Source organism: Brachypodium distachyon, chromosome 2, assembly GCF_000005505.3.
Source record: "Brachypodium distachyon strain Bd21 chromosome 2, Brachypodium_distachyon_v3.0, whole genome shotgun sequence".
Classification (NCBI taxonomy): domain Eukaryota; kingdom Viridiplantae; phylum Streptophyta; class Magnoliopsida; order Poales; family Poaceae; genus Brachypodium; species Brachypodium distachyon.
In genome coordinates this window covers 7,791,680-7,810,763 of record NC_016132.3, presented here as the reverse complement: position 1 = coordinate 7,810,763, position 19,084 = coordinate 7,791,680, and the positions used below count along the sequence as shown (strand labels likewise).

General features: G+C 43.1%; 2 protein-coding genes across 4 annotated transcripts; one reads left to right on the top strand and one right to left on the bottom strand.

Moving 5' to 3' along the window:
- The first annotated feature begins 2,171 nt into the window (after nt 1-2,171).
- LOC100839502 (NAC domain-containing protein 74) lies at nt 2,172-7,794 on the top strand. Its single transcript, XM_003566584.4, has 5 exons — nt 2,172-2,500; nt 3,698-3,873; nt 4,718-4,995; nt 5,209-5,544; nt 6,644-7,794. Exons 2-5 carry the CDS (start codon nt 3,708-3,710, stop codon nt 7,349-7,351), a joined length of 1,488 nt encoding a protein of 495 aa, XP_003566632.1. The 5' UTR covers nt 2,172-2,500; nt 3,698-3,707; the 3' UTR covers nt 7,352-7,794.
- Nucleotides 7,795-9,527: 1,733 nt separating this feature from the next.
- LOC100836754 lies at nt 9,528-14,705 on the bottom strand. 3 transcript variants are annotated; one of them, XM_024458568.1, is made up of 4 exons: nt 14,398-14,705; nt 12,590-13,035; nt 11,467-11,498; nt 9,528-11,082 (listed from the first exon to the last, which is right to left on the bottom strand). In XM_024458568.1, exons 2-4 carry the CDS (start codon nt 12,957-12,959, stop codon nt 10,159-10,161), a joined length of 1,326 nt encoding a protein of 441 aa, XP_024314336.1. In that variant the 5' UTR covers nt 12,960-13,035; nt 14,398-14,705; the 3' UTR covers nt 9,528-10,158. The 3 variants fall into 3 exon arrangements, with proteins under 3 accessions (XP_024314336.1, XP_024314335.1, XP_010230735.1); XM_024458567.1 differs by having other exon boundaries at nt 11,467-11,501; nt 14,398-14,699; XM_010232433.3 differs by having other exon boundaries at nt 11,467-11,501; nt 12,590-12,925; nt 14,398-14,699.
- Nucleotides 14,706-19,084: the final 4,379 nt, after the last annotated feature.

Genomic DNA, 19,084 nt, shown 5'->3' with positions numbered 1-19,084 from the left:
ATTCGTATCGGATGTGAAGTCGGGGCCGTCAATGTAAGGATATGAATACAAAATACGAGTATTAACGATTACGGATATGGAATGAATACGAAGCGAACAAGGTTCGATAATAAAACTACTCAGTAGAATATAACGTCAGAGAAACAGAGACCATGTATCATGCACACAGACCGTAGTCAAATAACAATAATTTTTTTGAGGAAACAAATAACAATAAATTAAGGACATATCTAGAGTATACAAAGACAATTATCACTCCTCAACACTACGTAGTACTCCCTCCGTTCCAAAATAAGTGACGTGGATTTGTATAAAAATTACATTTCCGGACGGAGTTAGTAGAATTCTTCTTGTCAAGCTCGTACAAGAAACTCTCTTCATCTCATCTCGTGATATCCAATGATCTCTGTGACTTTCCGGGCTCAGGTGCCACTCGTGAGGTAGGTGCACGTCCGGCCATGGGAGCGTCCTTGGCCAGATCGATGCCGACGTAGCGTCAACCTAGCCGACTGGAGCGAGCGGCGCGGAGCATGGTGGATCCCCGCGACACCGACGGGAGAGAGCGTGAAGCTGGCGGTGTGCTCTGGTGCGGTCCTGACGAGGACGACGCCTTGTGGTCGTTCTTGGTCTTCCGCCACCACAGCTTGGGCGCCATTGCTGCGGTCGTTTCGGTGGTCGGTGGCTAGGGTTTGTGGCTCCGGCGAGATGTGTGGAGTGGGGGAGATGGGGACGGGGCCGGTCCCCATTTAATATGACCACGACAGTAGGTTATTGGGTCGCTGACAGGTGGGGACAGGGAAGGTGTCGGGAGAATGACCCCGGGTAGGGTCATGACGACACATGGTGGCCGACTAAGCGAAAGCATGGCCGGCATACGTAAATAAACCGGCACTCGTAAGCCGACTTTCTAGCAGGCCGGCATACCTAAAGTATGCCGGCGTCGTTATCTTGTCTCATATGTCTACAGGACAAGTAAAAGCTATCTTGTCTCGGCTGGAGCCGGGATATGCCAACGATCTTCTCCTGATTTTACGGTCTAAAGTAAAGTTACGCTCTTTTGATGACGGAAAAGCAATCGTTGCTCACGTCGCCGTGTCAGACGACTGCACAGTGATGCACCGTAGAAGGACAGTGACGATAGCCGAGGCGTGGCTACAGTGCGCGCCGTCTCACAGTACGAAAAGCACAAGGCTGCATTGTCCCCTCCCAGACAATCCAGAGGGGACCACGGGCAGTACCCGGCGGGCCCGCGAGTTTGGTCAGGGTGGCCCCTTGCCCCACCTGGTAGAGTAACACCCTTAGCCTATAAATAGAGTCATCACCCCTCCCGTGAGAGGGGTTTCCCCATTGAGTACTAGTTACCTCTTCTTCTTCTTCTTTTTCTTCCTCTCAACACAGCTCAAGGAGCAACTTTGTAGTTCTCTTATATCTCGAGTAATAAAAACTAAGGCAGAGTAGGAAACATTGTGTAATCTTTACGTTGCGTGTAGTTTCACTACGCCATCCCTCCTCTGGATACTCCATCGTCCATCGGCCACAACTCAAATCATCCCATGACATCTGTCGTGACACCACAACGACAGAAGGCGAGGGGGTTTGACCGTGCGGACCAACCGAACTGCGCGGAGCTCCGTTTCGCATCCATGAAGACACAAATCCGTCTCAGATTTGCAGTCGAAATGGGTCGACATAGACCAAAATCCGAACCGCCGCGCAAATGGATCGTCCCGTTGGAAGACGCGTTTCCTCCTTTTCAGACCGAACGAACCGTACAGTTCCAAATGAAGTTGCCCTTCAAACATCACACCATGTTTGCAAGCCCGCACTCGGTGGGCTGGAGCCTCAAATGGCTCGAGCCCGGTCAGCACTCAGCAGCAGCACATTACTCCAGGTGTCTCAGCCGCTAGCCAGTGCGGCTTGGGCAGCACGACAAGGCCCACGTGGCTGAACGGCCCCACAGCCACCGCATCAGCGCCCCCAGGGAAACGAATCACCGGATCCGACGGCACCCCTTCCCTTGACCAGGAAGGAGGACGCCCGCGTTAAGCAACGGATTCCCCGTTCCGTTTTAAAAACGCGTCCGCACGCCACACTTCCGCTTCCTGGCAGCTTCCTTCTGGCCTTGCCCTCCCCTTCTCCTACGTCTCATCTCACGCGCCCCGCAGAGTCTCGCTCGCGTGCTACTAGGAAGGAAGAGACAGCGCACCACGCCGCCCAGCCCACCCACCCACCCATCCATCCACCTGCCAGCCAGCTCGAGAAAGACTTGACCAGTTCGCGCGACTGCAGCCGCCTTCTCCTCGGCCTCTTCGCCTCCTCCGCCTCCACGACGACCGCGACCCCGCTCCGCCCTCATCCTCATCCATCCTTCCTTCCTTCCTCCATGGCGAATTAGTCCTCGCCCCCGAGCTCCGCCTTCTTCCGCCCCGTGGTGCTCCCTCCGCTCGATCGGGCCCGGTGGGAAGTTGGTCGCGGCGCGTCTGCGCTCTCCGTAACCGAGGTGAGGGAACGAACCCCCTTTCCTGGCCAGCGCCTTTTTTTTTAATCTTCGGTTCGGCATGGCGATCGGTTCCTCTGCTCCTAGCGTTTCGTTCTAGGGTTGGGTTTGTTGCAGCGTTCGGGCTACGGACGCGCGTTCATGGTCTGTTTGATGGACTGGGCTCCGTTTGACTTCCCAGTAGGACGGGGAACTGGGAAGAGACGTTGGCTTCTCGGTGGCGGTGATTCCAGCGGGTTCTAGAGAGTCCCCCGCTGTTGGATTAGGACTCGAGGATTGGGTCTTCCACTCTTCCTGGATTAACGATTTTTGGGGACAGGAAGGGCGAAATTCGTTGCTCGAGTCCCTCTTTTCGACTTCTGGTTGGCTAATCGGCGGCCGATTTGGGGCTCCTTGCGTTTCGAGCGGCATCATAGTGGGTGGAGAACTCGGGATCGGTTACCAGCTTGTTGCAGTACCAATCGATTAGGAAGGGTTTAGGAAGGATCTCTGGAGCCTTGCGGTTTCGGCTGGTTTGTTTTGGACTTGCGATTAACTGTTGGTGTCAGTGACAAGTGACAATAGTCTATTAATTCAGCATGTTTACCAAGTGTTGGTGCCAGTGAAGAGAACAGATATTGCCTGCTTAACCCTATTTGTTTTGCTTTGCTTTACCGCAAAAAAAAACCCTATTTGCTTTGTTGACAAGTGACAATGGTGTAATCAGCATGTTTACCAAGTGTATTACGGTCAAATATCTAGTGGTGTTTACGTTTTCGTGGGTTTAAGATCTTCGTCTCACTATTTGCTTTCTGACAAACCGCAAGTACTGTATATTAGAGACTCAAGAATGGGACATAAAACATTTTTCAGCAGATACAACATAACAATTTGGTTCTCAAATTTTTAAATGCTTCCATTGCTTAACTTTACACTACATGCGGAAAATGCTCCCATAAGTGAAATTTGTGCACATGGGTTCTTTCCATCCTTCTACTACATATGTCATTATCTTTCTTAAGGTGCGCTATTCGACATCCCTTCATGGACACAATTGACTTAAAACTTTTCTTTAGAGAGAAAAATGGTGTCAGGAGGTGTGTCTGTGGTGGTGGTGGTGGTGTATGTGTGTTTGGGGGAGGGGGAATTTTGTACTAATTACTTCTTATGGTTTGAGAATCAATGTACTAATCATATTTGTGTTCTATTATTCTTATGCAGATTTTCTAAAATGGAAACTTTACGTAACATGACCCTGCCACCAGGATTTGGATTTCATCCAAAAGATACTGAACTCGTTTCTCACTATTTGAAAAGGAAAATACTTGGTCAGAGAATTGAGTATGACATCATACCTGAGGTGGATATATACAAGCATGAGCCATGGGATTTACCTGGTAAGTTGAACATGCTTCAGTAGTTCCTTGTGATCATTTAGGTACATAGAGTGGTGGAGAAAAAGCTTAAGTTTCAACTATCATATGTACTCCCTCTGTTCCTAAATGTTAGAAGTCTTAGCTTTATCCTTAGTCAAACTTCTTAAACTTTGACCAGGTTTATAGAGAAATCTACCTACATCTATGACTCTAAATAAGTTCTATTGAATCTATCATGGTATATATTTTCATAGTATGCTTATTTAATATTCTATACGTGTATATATTTTTCTATAAACTTGGTTAAACTTTAGGACAAAGCTAGAACTTCTTACATTTAGGAACTGAGGGAGTACTCCCTCCGTTCCATAATTCTTGTCTCAAATTTGTCCAAAAATGGATGTATCTATTCCTAAAAAGCGTCTAGATACATGTAATATTTCGACAAGAATTATGGAACGGAGGGAATATTTATTGATCTCTGTGTTTTTTGTCAAACTGAGTCTTCTGAGGTCACATAATAACAATATTCTGGTAAATGTGATCATAACTAGACATTTGTCAAGAACAACTAAAGAATGCGACAGATCCCCTGATCAAACCAATTTTAGCAGTCAATCAGGTGTGTCTTTTGTTAGCTACATTTAACAGTTTCGATAATCAAACATGATCGTTGTTGCGGGCCTATGGGAAAGAACATTTAGCAGTTATTCTCTAATGATGTATTTTCTTTGTCCATTACCAGTTCTCTATCTTTTTGGAGTATTTACTCTTTGTTTTCAGTACCCATTATAATTTAGAAATGTACTGTGTTTTCTAAAATTTCTCATTTTATCTAATCCTCTGATGATATTTCATATTGCAGCAAAGTGCAATGTTCCAACCCAGGATAACAAGTGGCATTTCTTTGCTGCTCGAGACAGAAAGTATCCTAATGGTGCTCGGTCAAATAGGGCAACAGTTGCTGGGTATTGGAAGTCTACTGGAAAAGACCGGGCCATTAAGGTGGATAAGCGAACCGTAGGAACAAAAAAAACTCTAGTTTTTCATGAAGGTCGACCTCCCACTGGAAGACGTACTGAGTGGATTATGCATGAATACTACATAGATGAGAACGAATGTCATGCCTGCCCAGATATGAAGGTATTGTTGAGGTTTCAAAATAGCATTATATTTAGAAACAGCATGGGAGCTAGATATATTTCTTGCATATTTTGGATGCTGCAAAACATAAGGTGTACTTTACCTTCGTTGGGCCATCATGTAGGCTTCTTGCTGCATCAGAGGAGGTTGTTCTCCTATGTTTTTTTTTCTTAAGCTTGAGATCCGGTATGCTAATGTTGTTTCTTTCTTCAGGATGCCTTTGTTCTTTGTAAAGTTACTAAAAGAGTTGACTGGACATCAGAGAATGGCAATGAGGTGGGCAACAGTGACCCTCATCCACAACAGTCAAATGTTGCTGCTACCTCAGCTGTCAGTGCTGAACAACCAGATGCTGCTGCTGAATCAGTTATCGGTGGTGAACTACCGAATGATCTTGCTACTTCAGCTATAACTGCTCAGACAACAACTCCAGATGGTGATGACGAAATACAAGGATGGCTGGAAGGAATGATTGATTTTTCCTTTAATTCTGCAGTGGATCCTGTTTCTGCTGGCCTGTCTCTGGATGAACAAAACGCTGAATCATCGGTATGTTCGTGTCACTCACAGTAGTGTACAGACTTAAAGTTTGAACCAATATTTCGTTATGAGGCTATGCGGTGTCTAGTTCTGTTGTAATCAAAGTGCTAATGCATAGATAAGTGAGGAAACCATCTGTTTGATCTACAAGCCAACAAGCCTTTTTTAACCAAAGGCAAAAACCTTTGCTTTTATATTAGTAGAGCAGAATAGAGGTACGAGTAGCATATTTACATGCTGAAATCATCAGACAAAATCTCCTAATCACCTGTAGATTTAAATGATAAATGCTGTGCCCCAGCAAGGACCAAGAAAGTGCTTCTGCCTTGATTTTATTCAGGTGGGTCGACAGCATCATAGATTTGTTGTTCAAAAGTCGGCAATTGTTCAAATGTTGCTTGCCCGGTGTTAATGAGTAAAGTTAACCATGTATGCATAAATCACTTCTGCCAGACAAATACTGCAGAACTCTGCCAAGATTTGGATAGCAATTACAACACTGCATTATAAATAAGTTTTTATGCACCTTTTCAAATAATAATCAAAGTTCACTGACCCTGTATCGCATCAATTCCTGCTTGGAAGTTCAATGGTTTGATCCATTTATAAAGATTTTAACTGGTGGTGATGTGCAAACACAGACCCTACACCTAGGCGAGCTGTAACATGGCATCCAACATTTTTGCTGTAATTTGGTATAAGCTGTTTTTTTCTCTTCTTTATTTGCAAAAACTTGGTTTGCCATTGCCAATAATTATTTTCAAGGAACTCTGGAATGGTGTACTCCCATCCAAAATAAAGTTAAAACTCAGCTAGAGTTACTATGACTTGTTGGTGTAAATAGCTCAAATCAATTAATTAAGCTAGCTGCTACCAGTTTGTGCTGTCTCTGACTTTGCCCATACCTGATCGATTAACTGCAAGCTCCATTATGATTATGTTCTCATGTAACAGTAACACCCTTCTTAAAAAAATTAAAGTTAGTGGCATTTCATAGTGCAAATTATGAGTTATGTTTATGATGTTTTCTGTTTGATGGGCATGCTACTATATAATGACTGGATTTTTCAGTCACTCACTGCATTTGTTTTCCCTGCTGAATTTACAGAACCGTGGTGCTATGGCTCCAAAGGTGGAACCAGACTATGCCAGTCCTAACCAGTTTGTGGTAGACGATGATTCAGACTACCTGTTGCCAGATGATATTTACAACATGTTGTGTCCTGGTAGTGATGACTTCATGCCATGGCATACTGAGCAGGCAGCTCTTGCTTTTGCTGACCAAACATACTCCATTATGGGTGTGGACCCCTTTACTCTGCCAAGCAACTTTGCGGAAGGAACTCAGAATGAAGAGCTACAGTTACCTCTGGAAATTAATGAGCCTAATCTGTCAAATGAAGCTGCTGATAATGGAGTTATAATACGGACGCGTAATGGAAAAACACCTGCAGAGAGCATTCCACCATACAGGAGTAACAGGACTAGACTTCAGCATAGTATCAACAGGATGGTTGTGAGCAGCTCTGAATCTATAAACGAGACCATGAAGTTCGTTGACAACGGTGGTCGTCTTGATCTCATGACTAATGTTGAGCACAAGAAGAAACATGTGCGTGATGTTACTACTGTCAGGCAGCGGGATGCAGGGAAGTCAAATAGAAACCAAAACAACCAAGGATTTTTCAGGGGTGTCCGAAAGTCAGTTTGGGGCTGTTCAGCAGCTGGACTGAATATACTTGTTGCTCTTTGCATGGTGGGAGTTGCTGTAGCAATACTGCATCATGGATGTCACCGCACTGGGATCAGCTTATAGTAGAGCGTTCAGAAGCATGCTTTGTTTTAGCTGTACGAATCATTAGCATCACACCCTTTGATCTTGGCAGTTGGCACTGCGATTGAAGTGGATGAGCGATCGAGTATTTAGCTGGGATGGTGGCCTTCTGGAGATAATGTGTTCTTTCGTGCAGAACATTGCTCCCCCGTCTATCTTCGCTTGTTCTTGTACATCTATGGAATTCTTTCGTTTTGATCCACTTGCTGTCTGGATAGTATGATGGATGAGTGCTAAAAAGGAAGAAAAAAGGAAAAAGGAAAATATAATAGATATGGCACACTACATGTTAGTATTGTAACCCTAAACCATGCTTAACATCTTGTAATCCTTTTGCTGTTTGCAATTGAATACCTGATACATATGTAAATTAGTCAATAATACTCGTAAACTGGTAGATGGCTACATTATTATGTTCGTCCGAATTCATTCTTCGTGGTCTGATGGCTGCTCCATTTTTGGTTGCCTGTGGACTCTTGGTCTGCATCGTATGGCCTGGCCGAGCACATGCAGGGAAAGCACGAGTGTTTGGTTTGCCCTGTTGCCGTCGCTCCCTGCAGCCTGACGTGGATCCCTGCGGCTCACCGTGGATTCCTCTATTTGATTGAGTCAACTAACATTTTTTTAGTCCATAAAATTCTGAAAAAAGGGGAAAAAAATCAAAATATTGTTCTTAGCATACTATTAAAATTCCCGTTTCGTTGGACCAATGATCAGTAGAAAAATGACTTATTTTGTTTGAGGCTCCAATATTGAATTAAAAAAATAAAAGTTCCAGAAAAATTGAAAAATTAAAGAAAAGCATAAATGTTGGTCGTTAGCGTACTACTAAAGATATGAAAACATATTTCACAATGGATATAACAATCTCCATTTGACACCGCATATGTTGATATTATTTGTTTCAAGTTTGTTCAAATTTTTAAAAGTTTATTACAATTATATACCCTGTTCAAGGAAAAAACTTCAATGCGACAAGGCGGAGAGAAAAAAAGAAAGAAGTGATGGTAACTCCGCAAGAAATTGAATCATGGTTGATAGCTTGGGTTGCAAAGAAGATATCAACACCTCTTTCTAGAACCAAGATAACTCAAAACAGGACGTATTATAATGTTAAGGTACCTATGATACTGATCCTCACCACTAATAGCAATATTTACTTGGAGACTAATGAGTCAGAATGAAAAGAATCGTCTCGAGCTTGAAGAGGATCAATAATGGTTTCAAGATTCGCTCGACTTGCACATGCAAAGCTCTTTCTTGGCCGCGATTTATGAGACCAACTAATGTGTTTTCTTTAAGTAACCACACATTGTATTAAACAAACATAGTATTGTTAATACAAACACACACGAAAACTGCTAGACCGATCAAGGAAAGACAACAGTTCAAAAGCAACGCAAAATAAGCTCCAAGAAAATAAAAATTACACTTAGATTCCTATGAGCCCCTGCACATAACAAAGTCAAAAGCCGACGCCAAACCCCAACGGTACCAAGACGTTTGACCGAGGAAAAGTACAACCTCCAATGTTGCGAAAAGTACAACCTTCAATGTTGCACGATCCAAAAAAAAACCACCATTGCCATAGAGGCTTTGACAGCCGATGAACAGGACTGCTGCATGCAGCGAGACACTTGTCGCTATGGTACGTTGGCTGGAAAACATCTATATGTTGCCATGGACCGGAATATGTCGCATCCCGCTGACAAAGTCAGGAAAGAGCACCTAATCCTCAACCGTTATACCACAAAACTCGCTCTTGAAGCACCATCTTTTTTCTCGGCAACTGTTTTTTTTTTCTAGAGTACCTCAGCAACTGGTGTCGTTGTAGACCAACCATCAGCGACACAAAGAACAACAAATCTCACCGCTGCGAGCAGGCAGTGAGCAAACAAGGCCACAAACTTCTTGCCGACTGTCTTGTGTGTTGTCTGATCTTTGATCCCGGGTGCAATTATCGCCATCACACAGACAAACGAGCCTCTGCCTCCTGCCAGGGGCGCGAGTGTGTGACCGTTCTTGCCGATTCATTCAAGAAAATGAACAAGATACTGCTTAAATTACTGACAAGAGCTCCCATTCGTTCTGTTCTGGACGAGATGGAACGACAAAACCTGTCAAGACTGATTGGCTGCTCCAACAGCCGCACAACATAAAATATTTCTGTAAATATGACAATTGCTACATAACCATTGATACCTTCTGCGATGCAATGTGATAAATAATTAGCATCTCCAGTTTTCAGCTATGTACAACAGTTCCAAATTATGCATGCAATCAAACCATTTAAACAGGATGCGCATAACCAACATAACAAATAAATGGAAATAGAATCTACCATGCCCTATTATACCCTTGCAAGCTTCAACCCAGAGTTGGGCCTTCAGCCTGAAGGCCACCCCCTTTTCTCTGTTAGATTACTTGCTAATAAGCTGCGACGGGGTTTGCAAGAACCCTCAGTTGCATAGTATAGAAACTGTCAATCAACTATCCTGAAACTGTTGCTTGCCTCTGAACATAACGACTGGGGAGAAACTTTCGGTATGACGGTTGCTCAGGAGCAAATATTCTTTGCATCAGTTTCATTTGACTACAATGTCCAGATGCTTTGCTTGCTAGCTTGCTTGGGAGTTCACCTCCTTTTCAGGAGCATTTCTAGAAACAAAACATGGACCAGATAACTATGTTCTCCAATCTGTACTCATCACACGCAATGCACTGCTATCCTAATTGAAATAGAACAAAACATGCAAGGCTGCACACATCTTTGGTGACTGAATGCTATGCTATTCTCTCCAGTGCCTCGCCCAGAAGCCCTTCTTTCCAGTTGACTCACTCTCTGAAACTAGCCGGGGAGGTCGAGAGCCAATCGAGAAATGCCTCTTCAAAAATGGCCGACTGAACGGGCCCTTCATGCTACTACTTGCGCCTAATTTGGGTTCTCTCCTACTTTTCTGCAGGAGCTTAGAGCTTCCTTCTTGATCACCATCAACTATCACATTCTGAGGCATCTTGTTCTTTATCTTAGATTCCAGCTTCCCAAATAGCTTCACAGTATGTTGCTCACCATGGGTGCATACAGGGCAAGGAGGATCATATTTCTCAGCTTCTGCAGTTACTCTATCCAAGCACTTAGCATGGTAAACATGCCCGCACAATAAAACAGCGACAACACCCAGATCCTGAGCATTCCACGCAGTCCTTTCCTTTAGTAGCTTTAAACATAGCTTGCACACCTCTTGGTCAGGGGGGAGGGTAGTAGGATTTGAAGCACTTGATCTTGTCATTTTACTGGAAGCAGAACCTAAGAGCTCACTATCCACTGACCATCTCTCCCTTCGAGATGATGCAACCATTTCAGAAAATGTTCTCATTGACCAACCATCAGAGGACTCACCATGCGACCCTGCTGCAGATAAATCATTGCTGCAGACTGAGAGCATGGAGGAGGAAGGCCTTCCTTCAGGAGAGCTGCTCTCATTGAGAGACCTAAGAGATGGAATCTTGCTGTCTGAGACCTGTCTATATAGTTGATACCCTGGTGATCGACGTGCTTTTCTCATTGAATCCGGATCCATTGGTAGAGAATGGCCCGTAGAGGATGAGGGATCTGCTCTGGATACTATAGGTGGTGTTGAAGGAACGGACATTGATGTCTTTGTATCTGAAGCAACGCTAACCATGTCTAGTGATTTCCTGCAAAGCTTTGCCTGCACAAGATATTGAAGAATAGAGCTCTTAGATACAAACTGTATCCATCTTTCAATTGTATATACATAAAGTGGCAGCTGTTAATTTTAGATGCATACTAGCTAAATGCATGTGAGTTGCTACGGAAATATTATTATTATTTTGCATAAGTTGCTAAAATGCACTTTCACCCTTCTGTTCCCAAATTTTGTGCAAATGACAACTATCTCAAAATATACATCAATACAGTCAATTGTAGTCAAAATATCATGATACATATATCTACCATATTGAAGGGTGCAATTACATTCATTTCCTAGCAATATAGGGAATAGTCTCAATGAAGTGAACAGATGACTACCAACTCAGATCTTTACAAGTACAGATAATGTAATACTGCATACCTCGGGGGAAGAGTTGCTTGCAGTGGATCTATCTGCTGAATTATTAAAGAAGAAACGAAAATCAGCAAAGAAATTTTCAAGTCACGGGTGAATCATGAATACAATAATGATAAATGTCTTCGTATCCTGTGGCCTTGTGGTAAAGTTAAAAAAAGGAATAAATACTGTTGCAATGATGTTAGTTTAAGAATGATGCAACTGTAATCAATTAGCTTTGGGAAATGCCACTGCAATGCCCAAATATATTTTCAAGAATGCCTTCAACTCAATATACCGCTATTTAAACATGGTTCATGGCAAGTATTAAATCTATATTTTCACACCGCATAATTACTGCTGGCATTGTCAATGTCTAGTCATATGGACCTGCTAAGCCCCCAAATGCCACAAGACAGTGTTGATGGCTGTAGTGTGGCTGTGTTGTTCAGTTGTTGTTAACGCCTTGTTGATGCATCATCAAATGCCAAGCACTTAGTTTGGGTCACAGCGCGCAGAGGCATCAGTTCCATTTAAAACGACTCTTCTTCATGCTGCTGTTGTTTTCCTACTATTTGTTGATGATTTTTTTTTCCGAGGACTACTATTTGTTGATGATGTGAGCTTTTTCAGGGAACAGAGCAATGTATCTGCTAGCGGGTCTTCTAAACAAGGTGGCAGCTATGTGCATGGCCCCTGCCCACATCCATGACCACTGAATTGTGGCACACCATGCTCAGTCCACCTCTCTTTATTGGCTCCATGGAATCAGGTCACGGGGAGGTCAGCTTGGTGAGCAAACCCAGCTGCTGTCAAGCTGTCTCAGGATGGGAGTACTAGAGGTGATATACAGGTTTAAATTTGAACCATACGTTGACTTTAATAGAGGTGACTTCGTGTAAAATGGCAATTTGTTTAGCATGCCAGCTTTGTGGGGCATTATTCAAAATGAATGGTGATTGCAAGGGCATTTATCCAATCACCCCAAATAAAAAAATTGCACTAAACAAATATTACAGTTGCCCTATAAGATAAACATTTCCATATAGTTTTCCAGACTAATTTGATTATAAAAGAACATTAATATTATATCACTCCATTTTCGAACCAAAGCATATCACATATATATGAAGTTGTATCTATTTACCTCGAGGATCAAATTGTGCAATTTTAGATGTTCCCATCTTCTTTTCAGATTTGTGCCACTTGACCTTGTGGAACAGATCAGAAGGGCTACCTCCATTAGAAAAGCCTTCAGTTGGTGCAATGGATCCACTCTTCGTTTCAGGGCGAATGCTTCCACTACTATGGTTGGAAAAATTTGTGGGGATCTCCATTATGTCTTCTATGTGTGTTCTGTTGTCCCAACGGAAGCTCCATGATGGGGATTGTCTTATATTCCTATAAGATGACACTTCAACTGGAGTTGCACATGGCTCAGGCCTTTGCTTTGCAGCTATACAGCAATTAGCTCCCATATTGACTGAGCAAAAGAAACCAATGACAGTTTTGATCATCCAAAATTAACTTGCTGAGAACTCATTCATGTGAAGAAAATTCGTGAATCAACAAAACTTAATAAGCTCATCCAACCTAGTTGACATAGAAAGATAATGACGATAAGACAAATACAAGACTCAATATAATAATACTAGTAATAATATGTAGTGCAGACAGCAAGGGCGTATTAACCAAATAGAAAGCAACCCAAACAAGGAAGCTAAGGAGCAAGAAGCTTCTACAACAAGCTGATCTGGTATGACTAGAAATTATTAAACTATAAAACTAAATTCCTCCAATGCACATGTTAGCCTCGTAATCAACATGGTCCTTTGAAAGCTGGGCCTGAAAGCAGGTGTGGTTGCCTATCTGTGGTAAACAGAGAAATGAGAAGAAACGGAAGATTACAAGAAAGAGACATATTCTAACACGGGGTCCACATATTAGATAGTATGAACAGACAGGTTCATCAATCCAAATTAGGGAGCGGCAACATCAAAAGTGGACCCCATTTCTGAGATATCTCTGATAAATGCCAAATAATAATGATAATAATAATTAGCAACATGCTTTCCATACATAAGCTTTCCGTGGTGGCATTTCTAACATCCATAAAGCAGCCGCTTAACGTATTCAGAATAAGAAAGCTAAGAAGAATACAAAAGGATGCTAGCGTATAACTGAAGGCGGAAAATAGAGAAGCCAGCAAAACAGTGGGTGGAACTATGTGAAGGAAGAAAGCCGGCGTTAGGTAGACCAGAGTCCAAGACATTCTTAAACTAAAGCACACTCAAAGGGATCGATTCCTACCCCAACACTACACACTAGCATATCACATTATGCCCATGTCAAATCAAGAATTTTATAGACTACAGCAGGACCGAATTATAAACAAATAATATCTTGCCACAGGGTATCGCATTAAAGCAACATAAAAAAATTTCAAAACGTTATATGAATATCTACAGGTGTATGACTCAGGCGCGAGACTACAACAGTGGGCGCAGTTTATCACATCACATCAGGCTACTCCGAAATCTAGAATTGTTTCCCAACGCGAAAACGTGCTGTAAATTTTTCAACTATCACGGAGTGAACGGTTAGCTGTTAAACAAATACTAAAAATCTACCAGGTAAAATCGCGAACATGATAACTCAGGTGGAGCACAAATAGTCAAATATACCCTAAAATCATAATACTCCCTCTATTCCATAAAGATTGGTACGGATTTGAATTAGCTCTAGTTCAAATTCGTGCCAATCTTTATGGAACGGAGGGAGTACATCAGATGAGTATTTAACAGAAAAAAGAACATCTTTCTGACAAACGAGCGCAAACCACACACAGTTCATCAGAAACTGGCCGCGCGACTACCAACACGTCACCAAAATTTCCCCATTCCGCCCCCACCTACCACCGCAACAGGTCCTCTCGCAATTCAGGAGGGAATTTACCTCGAGTGACGCGAGAAGCTAGCCCCGATCAGGTTCTCCTCCGCAGGTCCACCGTCGCCGGCGATCCGGATAGCCCGGCACCGGTTGCGGATCTTGAAAATCTACAAGGAGCGTCCGCAGCGCAACCGACGGCGCGCCTCGCGCTGAACTGGGCTAGGGCTCTGGCTCTGTGTGTGGGGGTGGGGAGAGAAGCGGCGAGCGAGCGGAGGAGAGGGAAGCGAAGGGGGGGGCGAGAGAGAGAGAGAAAGGTGGGGATGGCAGAGGAGTGTGGGTATAAAAACTGGTGCGAATGGGTCTTCCGCTGCGGAGTGCGGGGAAATACTGCTGTGGCCACGCGGAGCGGGTGGACACGACACGGGAGGCGCAGCCGTGACGGCTTCCGGCGGCGAGTCCTGGGGCCACGTGCCCCCACACGTCGACTGCTGCTGACGCCCGGGGCCACCGCATTCGGGTCGACGGTGCAGTGTTGGCTGTGTTCTAGGAATCCAGGGAACGGGTGAAGCGATTTTGAAGCAGGAGGAGAGAGTTTAAAAATTGGAAGGAGAAGAAAGAAAGTAAGTGATGCCAGTAAGTCATGGGAGGGTGAAGAGAACAACCCCAGGCGCCAACCAAATAGAAATTGGGATGAAAATCTCAATAGACCGAGAAAGGTAACATGTAAATGTTGGGGAGTGAAGAACAATTGAAATATGGAAGGAGCAAAAAGAAATAGGAATAACTAAAACCGTGTTGCACATCAAGAAATCCAAGATCTAATGGATCTGATTGACCCGATTTCGATCTAATCACATGCTCTCTTTCAACCGCGAAGCTGCGGTTGAACGGCCGTAGCGAGGTTGCAGCATGGCCAACCGCAACTCCTCATCTATGAGTAGTTGGATCAAAACGCGGCGAGCTCGGTGTCACCTGCTCTAGGACAGTACCAACATCTCCAAAAGTTACGGCTATGGGCTCCGCATCGGACGCAGTTGTGCATCCTGGCCTCGGATGATTTTGGTGCATAGCTCGGGGACGGGGGCAGGATAGGAAGCTCTAGTGGTTCAATCTCGGTAGAGTTGCAAATGGACAGGAAGCCGAAGAGGGGAAGTGGATGATATATATAGGGAAACTGACTGTCGATGTCGAACGATAAGGCATATATGTTTGAGGCCATCCACATTCTACACACTTTATGAAGGAGTGGCTTCCTTTGGGCGGTGGGCTATCTACCTATCGACGATCCTTCTAGGTGTATGTATTTCGTCACTCATGTGATTGTTTAGATACACGTAATAGGTAGGATGTTGCGAGCAATATGGGAAAACAATGAACGTACTCGCAAAGACACCGATGTGTCAGGTTTAAGGCCGTTTTCGGGTAATAGAACGCAACCTGCTATTATTTATTATCCTAAGGAAAATACCAAGAAAGGGGGGACTAACCAAGATTTTTCCTCCCATTTACTCCTTCCTGGCGGCAAGATTACCGGTAATTTTTCTCTCTATTGTTTTTATCTCATAAAAAAAGTCATGAAATTTATAGTGAAGTCGTGATCTAGGGTTGCAAAGTGGTTTCTGAAGGGTGGCAGCAGTGGCCCTCTCTGGACCCATGATAGCCACAACTATAGGGCACTGAGGCGTTCTTCATGGGTAGTACATTAAGACAAGTCATAATTCGACACATGGGGACCAAATAAGACCTTAGTGGCAAGAACATAAATCTAACCACACTTGTGTTCAAAAAGGATGTAACTCCTCAAATTGCAGCCCTCCCCATTGATGTCCCGGACTATCACCCCAGGGGTCACCGATTTGTAATTGTGACTCGTGATACATCAAACAAGTCTAATAAAAACATAAATCAACATCACATAAAACTCATATCAATCGTACTGACCGGACCAAGCAACAAACATTAAGCATTGGAAAGAGGGTCTGGCAATCCAATAGGAACTGCATATAGACGAGTGACCGTCGATTACAGCAGAATTCATTATTACATAGGAGATCTCACCAAATTCTTATCCACCCCATGTGCCTACATAGCACTACTCACACATGAGAGGGAGGGTGATGGCATGACTGAGGAAGAAGGCTTAAAGTCGATGGAGGTGATGGCAGTGAAGAATATCTTGTCTCCTCAATGAAGAGAAGATCTAATCTGCCCCAAAAACTTGGCAGAGGTTTGGCGACAGTGTGGTGAAGCTAGCTTTCTAGAAAACCCTCATCGTTATTACTAGGTCGAATCAAAAACACGCCAACTTCCAACATAAGCTTCCTACAGATTGATAAACCTTGAGTCACCCACTAAACAGAAACTTGTAATCGTCCGCATCCCTTTATGCTTGGGTGCCTAACAAAGTTTACATCAACAACATGACCACTCTGTCATATTTTTGGCGCCTGTTAGACTACGAGGAGTAGAAATTAGTTCTCGGGGAGTCGTTGAGAGAGTTTGACATCTGAGGGAACCATTTCTATGAGTATCCAGTCTCAATTGTAATAGTAGTTGCGGTTGTTGATGAAAGGGGTCGGCGAGCAATTTTGATTTTTAGGTCATGGTCATAGAAGCGATCCCTATTGTTGACCTGGGGAGATCAAAGACCAATATTCACAATTGAAGTTAGGGAAGAGGAGGCTCGTAGATCTATGTTTTACCTCCCCATCGGTGGACATTCAAAATCTGTAGAGCCAATGAGGCATGTTTACCCCGTGAAGGGGTACAAAGAGATTCTTTGATTTCTTGGATAGTCTGTAAGTGTTCCTCTGGATTTTTCCCACATGTGAGTTCAATACTTTCGGTAGTGAGGGTCTACTTAGAAATGGAGTTGAGTTCGAAGATGATCAAGTTGTGTTGGAGCGTACAACGTCCCTATGCTTCTCTCGTTGGTGCATGTGGTTTTCTCCTCCATTTTATCAGGGTTGATCATAGTGTCTGGATGAGAAGCAAACGGGGTTATAGAACGCTAGAGTTTGAGCTGACTTTATCTCTAGAGGAAACCTCTATAAAAGCATGTCGACCAAAAACCCATAGCTAGAGTGCCCTACCTTAATTGATCAAAGTTGAACCTACCAATACCCTAGACGTTGAGCTAAGGGATCTTGATGTCATTGTTCAACGAGCACACGCTTGATGTCATTGTTCACCGACCATACAGGTTTGATATCTTGAGAGTACTCGTAGCTGAGGTCGAGTCACTTATGTTGCAAGCGCTTTCCAACAAGGGACTAGCTAGGGTTGTTCTTTAAGTCCTTGTCGAAGAAGTTGGCAGACAACATTGTCTCGAGGGAAGTCACTGCCGGAGTTGATGAAGATCTTGATGAAGTCGGTGAAGTTACTCTGGCAAAGTTGTTGTGTGGCCCATGGTGTTTCTTTGAGATGTTTGCAAATTGTGTGAAAAATAATATGTACATAGTTTAATTAATTTTAGTTACTCAATAAATGTGAATAATATTTTTTTTGTCAATGATTTGGTGATCTTAAATCTTACAATTGTTATGGACATGTGTAGGAAAAGGGTGACATTTATTTTTGCAGGATTTTGAAAACAAGAAGTAAAAAAAGGATAAGATTATAATGTCCTGTGTGAAAGTACATCATCGATCCCACAGGGATGGGTTTTGGTTAATTAGTGATGATCAATTCAAGGAAATAATGATGACACTAAATGTTTATCAAGAGTTTTTTTGTGAGGGTGTTTATAAAGAGATTAGTTTGATAAAAATGATACTAAGATACTTAGAAAGATGAAGGACATTTCTAGAGTTGTGTGATCCGATCCTTGATCACTGTAAGTCCCAAGGATGTCGTATTACAGATGGTGGGAGTTAGACAACAACTTGGAGTGCTAGGATCTCAAGGAAATCCATCTCAATCCTTCATTTCCTTGTTCTGTTTCTAGTCGAAACTTGAGTATGACTTCTTCTGCTTTGAAGCACACGGATAGCTTTCCTTATCTTGAGGGATACCAACTTTCTAGTGGTAGGTTTCCATATCTCTTTATAGTTTTTTTCCAAATACATTAGGGTATCTAGAAGGCTCTTAGTAGAGAATTATAGAATGATAATTATGCATTATACATCATCAATTTTAATGTGGTGTGTATCCGTCTTTATATCTTGTCCATGTTCTCTCACTTTCTTTTTGTCTTTAGACATGATGTGTCTCCACCTTTATGCCCTATCTCTTTATCTTTTCTTTCACCTTTTTATATTTAAAAGTGACACATCTCCACCTTTTATGTCTACTATCTCTTTTCTCGGACCTCCTATTTATCTTTAAGACGTGATGTATTCTCCTTCTTTATAACATCTTTTTTTATGCGATAGTGATGACAACTTTATCTCTTGTTCCGCAAGAAAACTTTATTTCTTTTATCTACTCTCGCATCGTATTTTTGTCATAACCTATCTTTATGTTTCTCAACTCCCACCTCCTAGCATTTTCTCGTTGAGTACATGGTGCACACATCGGTACGGAATTAGTATCACTGCTAACTTAGAGCAACTCCAATGGGATCCCCCAAATTTTGTCTCCAAATGTCCTTTTTTTGGTCATAAGAGAACAAGTGAACATGTGTCCGCCCCATATCCGCCCTAATTACCCAACCACATCCCCAAATTAAATTTTCCTTCTCTTTCTCCTTTCTCTTCTCCTTTTCATATGTCTTGTTGTGGGGCCAGGATGAACAAAAGAGAGCACCGGACAA